The sequence below is a fragment of the Rhea pennata genome, chromosome Z (assembly GCF_028389875.1).
Source record: "Rhea pennata isolate bPtePen1 chromosome Z, bPtePen1.pri, whole genome shotgun sequence".
Classification (NCBI taxonomy): domain Eukaryota; kingdom Metazoa; phylum Chordata; class Aves; order Rheiformes; family Rheidae; genus Rhea; species Rhea pennata.
This window is the reverse complement of record NC_084702.1, coordinates 15,617,469-15,626,756: the sequence shown is the minus strand read 5'-3', so window position 1 is coordinate 15,626,756 and position 9,288 is coordinate 15,617,469. Positions and strand designations below refer to the sequence as shown.

Below are 9,288 nucleotides of genomic sequence, written 5' to 3'. Positions count from 1 at the left end.
CGGGAGGGGAGGGGTCCGCGCAGCGGCGGGGCGCGGGGCGCCGCCGCGGGCGAGGGGGGCGTGGGGGGAGGCCGCGCCCCGGCGGCGGGGGAGGCGCCTGCGGCGCGTCCCGCTGCGGGCGCCGCGATTAAAGGGCGCCGGTACCGGCGGGCGGCGGCGGCGCGGAGCGAGCGCCGGGGGCCGGGAGCCGCGGCCGCGGCGCGCCCCGTCGCCGGCCATGTGGCCGCCGCTGGCTCTGTGCTGCTGCTGGCTGCCGCTGTCGCTGTCGCTGTGGGCGGCGGCGGGCGGCGGCGGCCCCGCGCCGGGCGCGCTGTCCCGCGGCGCCGGCCTCGCCTCGCCGCCGCCGCCCGCCGCCACCGAGAGCCGGGCGGAGCGGCTGGGCCGCGCCTTCAAGCGCCAGGTGCGGCGGCTGCGGGCGCGCAGCGGGCGGCTGGAGCTCGTCTTCCTGGTGGACGAGTCGTCGAGCGTGGGGCCGGCCAACTTCCTCAGCGAGCTGCGCTTCGTCAAGAAGCTGCTCTCCGACTTCCCCGTGGTGCCGGCGGCCACGCGCGTCGCCATCGTCACCTTCTCCTCGCGCAGCAACGTGGTGCCGCGCGTAGACTACATCTCGCGGCGGCGCCCGCAGCAGCACAAGTGCGCGCTGCTCGGCCGCGAGATCCCCGCGATCGCCTACCGCGGCGGCGGCACCTACACCAAGGGCGCCTTCCAGCAGGCGGCGGTGAGCCGGCGCGGCGGGGCCGTGCGGGGCCGTGCGGGGCCGTGCGGGCGCGGGGGCGGCTGCGGGGCTGCACGGCGCGCCGCGCATGCCGCGGGGTGCGGCGTGTGGTGCCCGGCGAGACGTGGCACGGAGACGTGAGGTGCGTGGTGGGTGCGTGTGGTGCCTGTTGAGATGTGACATGGAGACGTGAGAAGCGTGGTGGAACCGTGTGGTGCTCGGTGAGATGCCTCACGGAGATGTGAGGTGCGTGTTATGCCTGTTGAGATGTAACACGGAGATGTGTGGTGTGTGGTGGGTGCATGTGGTGTCCGATGAGATGTGACACGGAGATGTGTGGTGGGTGCATGTGGTGCCCAGTGAGATGTGGCATGGAGATGTGAGGTGAGTGTTGGGTGCATGTGTTGCCTGTTGAGATGTGGCATGGAGATGTGAGGTGCGTGGTGGGAGCATGTGGTACGTATTGAGATGTGGCATGGAGATGTGAGGTGCATGTTGGGTGCATGTGTTGCCTGATGAGATGTGGCACGGAGATGTGTGGTGGGTGCATGTGGTGCCCAGTGAGATGTGGCATGGAGATGTGAGGTGCATGTTGGGTGCATTTGTAGCCTGTTGAGATGTGACACAGAGATGTGAGGTGCATGTTGGGTGCATTTGTAGCCTGTTGAGATGTGACACAGAGATGTGAGGTGCATGTTGGGTGCATGTGGTGCCCAGTGAGACGTGGCATGGAGATGTGAGGTGCGTGGTAGGTGCACATGGTGCCAGTTGAGATGTAGCACGGAGATGCGAGGTGCGTGTTGGGTGCCTGAGGTGCCTGTTGAGATGTGTCATGGAGATGTGAGGTGCATGTTGGGTGCATGGTGGGTACATGAGGTGCCTATTGAGATGCGGCATGGAGATGTGAGGTGCGTAGTGGGTGCGTGTGGTGCCTGTTGCGATGTGTCACGGAGATGTGAGGTGGGTGCATGTGGTTTCCAGTGAGATGTGGCATGGAGATGTGAGGTGCGTGTTGGGTGCATGTGGTACCAGTTGAGATGTATCACGTAGATGTGGGGTGCGTGTTGGGTGTGTGTGGTGCCAGCTGATAAGTGTCACGGAGATGTGAGGTGCGTGTTGGGTGCGTGTGATGCCTGTTGAGATATGGCATGGAGATGTGAGGTGCGTGTTGGGTGCGTGTGGTGCCCGGTGAGATGTTTCACGGAGATGTGAGGTGCATGTGGTGCTAGTTGAGATGTGGCACGGAGATGTGAGGTGCGTGGTAGGTGCATGTGGTGCCTGTTGAGATGTTACATGGAGATGTGAGGTACATGCTGAGGTGTGTGGTGGGTGCATGTGGTGTGTGGTGAGATTTGACATGGCGATGTGAGGTGCATGGTGAGGTTTATGGTGATGTATTTAGTGGTGCATGGTGAAACGTACTATGGCGCTGTGAGGTACACGTCAGTGTGTGGCATGTGCGATGTTGCATGCGGTAAGATGCAGTGGGACAGTATGTGGTGCTGCAGGTGGCGATGTGGTGATGTGAGGTGCACAGTGGGGTACGTTGTGCATAATGAGATGTGACATGGCAATGTGAGGTGCACAGCGAGGCATAATATGTGCAGTGCTGCATGAGGTGGGTGGTGAAATGTGGCATGTGCAGTGCTGCATACGATGAGGTGCGGTGGGGCAGTGTGTGGTGTATGACAGCATGAGCTGTGTGGTGAGATGTGTGGTGCTGCATGTGGTGCTTGGTGAGACATGGTGGCATGGTGATGTGAGGTGTGTGAGTAAGCATGATGTGGTGTTGCACATGTGGCGTGTTGTATATGATAAGGTGTGATGTTGCTGTGTGTGGTGCTGCATGTGTTGCGGGGTGATGTGAAGTGCATGGTGAGGTGTGTGGCACTGCATGTGGTCCATGGTGAAATGTGGCAGCATGGTGATGTGAGATGCCTGGTGAAGTGTTGCAGGTGCAGTGCTACATGGGGTAAAGTGTGGTGGGGAAGTCTGTGGTGCTGCATGTGGTGGTGTGGTTGACATGAGGTATGTAGTGCTGCATGTCACGTGTGGTGAGATGTGATGGTGTGGCAATGTGAGCTGCATGGTGAAATGTGGTATGTGATGCTGCATGGTGTGTGGTGCTGCATATGGTGGTGTGGCAATAGGTGTGTGGTGAGGTCTGTGGTGCTGCATGTGGTTGGTGGTGAGATGTGGCAATGTAAGATGCATAGTGAGGCATAGCATGTGCAGTGCTGCGTGTGATAAGATGTGGGGCAGTGTGTGATGTTGCACGTGGCGATGTGAGGTGCATGGTGAGACATGGTGTGTTGTGCTGCATGTCATGAGGGGCTGATAGGTAGATCACTGCTGACAGTGTAGTGCTGTGTGTTGTGTGGTGAGGGGTGGTGTAGTGACGAGAGCTGCACAGTGAGGTTGGCGTGTGGTGGTGTGTGTGGTGCTGCACATGGTGCAGTGGTGTTCACTGCAGTGTTAGGGTGTGTGGGGCCCTGTGGTGGGTGGTATGGGGGCAGTGGCGTGTGGGGCAGAGTAGTGCCGTGTGTACTGTCACCCATTCGGGGTGGTAAGTCAGGCTATCTGTGGTGTCTGTGCTGATGACTGTCCTGATTTCTGCTGCGCTTGGAAATAAACATGTGAAATTTGCTCTTTGGAGGAGCATGGAGCCAATGTCTTGATTTCAGCACTGACAGAGATACTTCTGAGTCAAGTCTGGCACCTGAAAAGCTTGCCGTGTTTCTCAGCAGTGCGACTTGAGTGCCCGGTAGCTGTCAGCAGTCAGGGATGTCTTCATACTGTCTGCAGGCGAATGTTTTAATTGCTGTTGGCCAACAAAGGTGCTCTTAGCCAGTGCCTGTACCAGTAAGTTGAAGCATGTCCAGGAACATTTCCAGGCACTGTAACACAATCATCTGTAGCGATGAATTGTTGTACAGCCCCACAGCACTAATTCTGCCCAGGGAGCTCCAGGCACTCAAGCAAGTTGGAGGTTTCTAGCAGACAGCCAGGGGCAGCTGGTCTCCTTTGGAAGCTGTTTTAAGAGGATGGACACAGGCTGCTTCCTGCCATTGACCTCTGTGCCAGGAGCATTCCCAAGGCATGTTTATTTTCCTGTTATGGATGCAGTCTCAGTGCCCTGTATCTGAGCATCTCTTGTACCTCTCGTGGGAGATCTTTCACGGTCTCATTTGGAGTAGATGGAAGAGGAGATACAGATGAATGGAGGAGGTATATCAGTGCTGAGTTTGTGGTACTGGGAAAGATTTTTCTCTTCTTCACATTTGACCGGAGACAGGAAGACTGTTTTTAAGTATACCCTGAGTTGCACATAGAAATCCTGCTTTAAGAAATCGTATTAGATCTTCCATTGTGAAATCCAGATTTGATATGGATGCACGCTGGGGGAAGCTGTGTAGTATAAGTTAGAGGATCAAGTTAAAAGTAACAGCACTGTGAAAAGATGTAGTCTATTTTTTTCAATATGCAGTTGTACCTTTGAAACTGAGTAAACAGAAGTTAAGTTCAGAAATCTACCGTTTAGTTTCACGAGTGCAACTAAATCCTGTGGGTGCACCAGTGTCACTGTCTTTGTGCTGTGGTCTCTCAGGAACTTGACAAGAATCATTTTCACATGGTAGCAGAAAGAACAGTGACAGAAGACAAAGTTACCTGTTCACGTTGCTTGCTGGCTCTTGGTTAAAGATAGTGTGGTTTTGTCCTGTTTGTCTTCTTCCTGTGGGAGAAATTACAACTTGAGGGGGATACTCTCCATTCAAGGGACTGCTCTGTGTTTAAAATACCACTACTGGAATACATTTAGAGAAACATTTTAAATATAAAAAAGTTGGTGTTCCCTCTGGACTGTACTGCTGTCCTCGGTTTTTAAAAGTCTTTTGTTACAACTATAATTATTTTTTCTTTAACTTTCCTAAAATAGCTCAATTTCTTCTTATGCTTTAATGTGGGTTTTCTTGTGCTTCTAAGCAGAATTCTCTGCTTCTTTTCCAAAACCAAAAATGTCCACTAAACTTGACAAACTCCCAGAAATAGTACCAGTTATGTGTTATAGTATCAGGAAATTAAGGAGTCAGGAAAGTAGATTGTTACAATAATCCAAATGCTTAAATCTTTATGCAGCACACTTACTGGTAGGTCTTAAAAGAGACTGATTCAAGTTTGTGTCATTATCCCAGTTCTACAGAAAACTGAGGCAAGAGAGATAAGTGACATCTCTAAGGTCATCCAGCCACTTGGTGACTGACCTAGGCGCAGGGTGTGAAAAATGAACAGAAGCAAGATTAATTTAGCATCTACTTGAGTCTGTCTGTCTCAGCCTGTGGCAGCAAAACCATTCATTTAACATCCCCTGGAAGCAATGCAGTTCAGTTTAATGCACTGTTTCATATCTATGCTGCATCCATCTTCTTTCAAGAAATAAGAGGATTCCCCTTGGCTCTGTAGTATTTTATCCTCTCTAGAGGTGTTTTGTGGAGAGGTTTATTTTGCAGAGTTTCTGTGTTTTGTCAAAGCTTACCTTTGCCAGGTGAACCATACTTTGACATTTTTACTAGATACCTAGCAGATTAAAGGTGGGTTCTGGAAAGTAAACAGAAATATAAAGGATGTGTCACAGACAAGGGCCAGAGACAATGCCCAGATGAAGAAGGCTGCACTGCTGTCACAGTTCAGTTTGGGGAGCTGATTCTGGATTTCGTATGACACTCACTCTATTCGCTGACCTAAAGTAACACTTAACACTGAGAGAAGTAGCCCAAACATTGGGCTGCTAAAGAGAGAGTTTCTGCTGCAACGATGTTCTTTTCTCCAGTCACTGGGTCTTGTAAGTTGGCCAAGTAGCCACAGTATGAAACAAAAGTGAATTTGAATGCTCTTAGTAATACTGCCTGGTAAAACTTCAGGCATCTCAAACATGATACAGAACTTAATTGCAGGTTTGGAAAAAAATGATCTGTTTTGCCTTATGTTTAGTTTGTTCAGGAAAGAGATCTTCTGCTACTGCATATGCCAGAAACTTCTTGTACTATCTTAAAATTGCGGGAATTTGATGGTGAGTTTGTCTTGCTTGCCAGTTAAAGTCTCCCAGCGAAGGAATTTTTTTTAAGCTTGGATTCTGACTGTCAGCTTTATTAACATTTCACGGTCATTTTTATTTAGATGTGTTTTCACAGTTGGGTTCACCTCTGCACATACTACAATGTTTTCAAATGTGATTTTACTTTTACCAAATTTAGCTTTTGCATGTTCAAGAAAGATTTACTGTTCACATTTTTCCTATTCCTTAGTAAGGTTTAATGGCCTACCGGCTAACCTCCTCGCTGGTGTAACTTCTTCTTTATATTTGACTACGGCTCCTGCAATTCATAAGAAGTCTCTGGTTTTCACTTTTTTAGCTAGTATATGAGGCAGAAGTAATAGAGTACTAGAAAATGGGTACCAAGTCTGGGCATCTGAAGAGTACCATTCAGATTCTCTGTATTCTGTTTCTAAAACTAGGTGATGTCAACAGGCCACTTTGACATAACATATATCATGGTCTGCTTCATTACTCTTCTAGGTAATGTAAGGTCACAGTAAGTAACTGTGTCATTGCAGGTGGTTTTTTCTATGCTGTAAACTCCTGAGATGTTAGTGCTGATTGAGAAATATGAAATGCTACAGTTCTCACCTTACATCTGAGCATGATAGCATGGGTAAGAGTAAAACATTTCCATGGTCTCTTCCATAAAATGAAATCAAATATGGCTTGTGGTACTGGTATGTCTTTAATGGTACCTGGATTAGTTAATTTAAAAAAAATGAAAGAGCCGTGGCATGAAGCGGTTTGTAACTCAATTTAAGATCCACAAAATGTCCTGAGCAGGATGTTCATGTACGTGACTTGAGACTATTGCTCTTGTTTGTTTCTGTTGTGCATCGTAGGAAAAAACAGATGTGGAATTATATAAAACATATTTGTCATAGCAAAATATCTCCAATAGTGTTTCTTTAGAGGTATCAACTTGAGGAACATGTAGCCAGGAGCAGTATAAGGAAGAGGGAGAAGCATAATTTTTTCAAAACTCTTTGGCTGCAGTTTTTCACATAATGAGTTGATGGGCAGCACAAAATTAGATACAGTTCACATTAAGCAGGTTGCTTAGTGCATTTTGGAAAGCTGCAGCGTTGCTCTGATCGTGAGAAAGAACTGAAGTTACTGCTGCTGCTTAACGGACACATTTAAGGAACACAAGAGTGTGAAGTGCCAAGTTTCCCCACTGTAAATACCTGATACTGTCCACTCCAAAGACTTAGCACCCTGCAGGATTAGCTAAAAGGATGTTTTGGTTGAAACTACTGGTCCTGAAAGGTAACCACTGCTAGCAACATCTGTTGCATCTCCTGTGAGGGTGGGTGTTCATTTCTTGGTGGATCAATTGTGAAACAGAAATGGGAGTATACCATACAGCAATGGAAGGTTAATGGTGTGTTTTCTGCTCTGCCCCACAAGACTCTACCATTAGTCACAGTTCACAAATGTGCCAGAAGAAAAAAATACTGCTCCTTCTTTATTGATTGACATTTTTTTTACATCATGAAACTGCACTACCTGTTCTGGGTAAAAGATGAAAATACAGATTGTTTAAATTACTCCATGTAGTAGCCTCTTGGCAAAGTAAGACTAGCAGCTTATAAGAAGACAGGCTCTTTTCTGTCTTCAGATGTAACCAAAGTTGGGGGGAGGGTCTTTTCAAAACTGAACTTGAAGTTGTAGCTGTGCAGTGCTTCTGAGTAAAAGCAAGATCTTATAAATAACCTGCCTTAAATGAACAGGTTAATTGCTCTAAGCAACCTGGCAAAGCAATAGCTGAGAAAGACCTTGGGAGGAGCTCTGTGTTTTTGTGGTAAACCAAGTTTTTGCTTTGGTAATCCAGCTTCACTCCTTTGAAATCAGCAATACATATAAATCAAAGGTCTGTCACAACATCTACAGATCTAGATGACACATTTTCTGTTTCTGACTGCATCTGGTCTTCAGAAATAAAATCTGGCTTTTGTATCTAACCTGATCTTGAGGGAACATGACAATTAGCCAACCAGTATGTCAAATGCAGTGTTCTGTTATCGTCCAATTAACAAACATGAAAAAAATGGCCCTGAAAAGAATGTAAGCACACAGCAATTTTGGATAAACAGTTCTAATGCTTATTTAATGCTTGTTTAAATAAGTAATGGTGGCTTTGTTTCTTTCATATGTCAACAGCACAAGAAAATTCAGGATGCAGCATTGTTACCCGTTAGGATAATTGGCTTCTAATTTCAGTGCACTTTCAGATTCAGAATCTCATTTTGAAATTATAACAAAAAGTCATTGAAACAAAGTAAAGTGGAAAACTTTTCATACCAAGTAAGTGTTTTTTAAATTTTTTTTTGTGTAAAAATAGTACCTTCTCACTTAAAAGATCAGCTATGCATTTCCAGTCGTATATGCTGTCCACTTACAAAAAAAAGTATTTATGGACTTTTATTCCTATGACTGCTGAAGAATCAGCTAATAGTGAGCAGCAGATTCCATTCCGTTTCTGGTGTTGTGATCTAAATATCTAGTGGCAGCTTTGGCCCCTTAGGGCTGGCTGTCTGACACACACAGTGGGCCTCTGTAAGCTCTGATATGACCTTAGAATCTGAATTGCAAATGATAGTGAAAAAAGTGAAGTCAACCCAGTTTACCTCTGTGGTCATCTTTGAAATTGCACAACTAATAGTTTACAATTGGGAGCAAACTGGGGGTGGATTTTCTGTCACCCATCATTAGTGTCAGCTCTAAATTACTTTTAATCAATTTGGAGTTGGTAAAAAAGTATTCATCCTGCATACTACAGACTGGTGTAGGATTTACTCACAGGATTAATACAGCAGGGTCAGAGGCAGGGAACACATCTGTACGTTGTTCACTGGCTTTAGACCTAGCCTGAAATGGGGCTACCTTAGGAGGTTATTGAGTAGTTCATTTTTCTCTGGCTTTACAGCCAGAACTGGCAAGAAGTGCTCTGTTTAGCATTTTGTATGTGGCTAAGCAGAGTTGAGATTTTATTTGCTGAAAACCTATAACTTAGAAGTTGATCTATTTGTGTCCTATATTTTGCTCTAAGCAGAAATGTTTGATTTGGAATTCTGGTATTCATCAGATTAGGTATTTATTATCCTCCCTTTAAGTTAAGCATAGTTCATTCTTTAAAAGCCAAAACGTGTGTCATCCAAGAAGCACAGAAGGATTTTGCCAAGCTACCCTTTTGCCGGTTCAACCAGGCAAACTGAGCTAATCAGTGTGAAGAACCAGGGAGAGACAGAACCTGTCTTCAGGCACAGAGTGAAGTCTTCAGCCTGGGAATCTTGTTCCCGTATAGAGACCACCCGTAGGGTCAGTCTTTAGGAATAACCTTTAGATATGGCAGTTGGGAGTTAGGTGTGCTGTTTCTTCAAGTGTCTCCCTCTTCCCTGAGTATGAGGGGTGTTGCAGATACATAAATGCACTGCCTAACCTAAGACCCTGAATTGAAATAAAGCTCCCACTT

General features: G+C 47.3%; 1 protein-coding gene across 1 annotated transcript in view; it reads left to right on the top strand.

The window, feature by feature from the left end:
* The first annotated feature begins 217 nt into the window (after positions 1–217).
* The window catches only part of SVEP1 (sushi, von Willebrand factor type A, EGF and pentraxin domain containing 1), a 132,632-nt gene continuing 123,561 nt past the window's right edge, over positions 218–9,288 (top strand). Inside the window, exon 1 of the mRNA XM_062599029.1 lies at positions 218–718. Coding sequence (XP_062455013.1) covers positions 218–718 — 501 coding nt within the window. The remainder of the gene's footprint in view (positions 719–9,288) is intronic.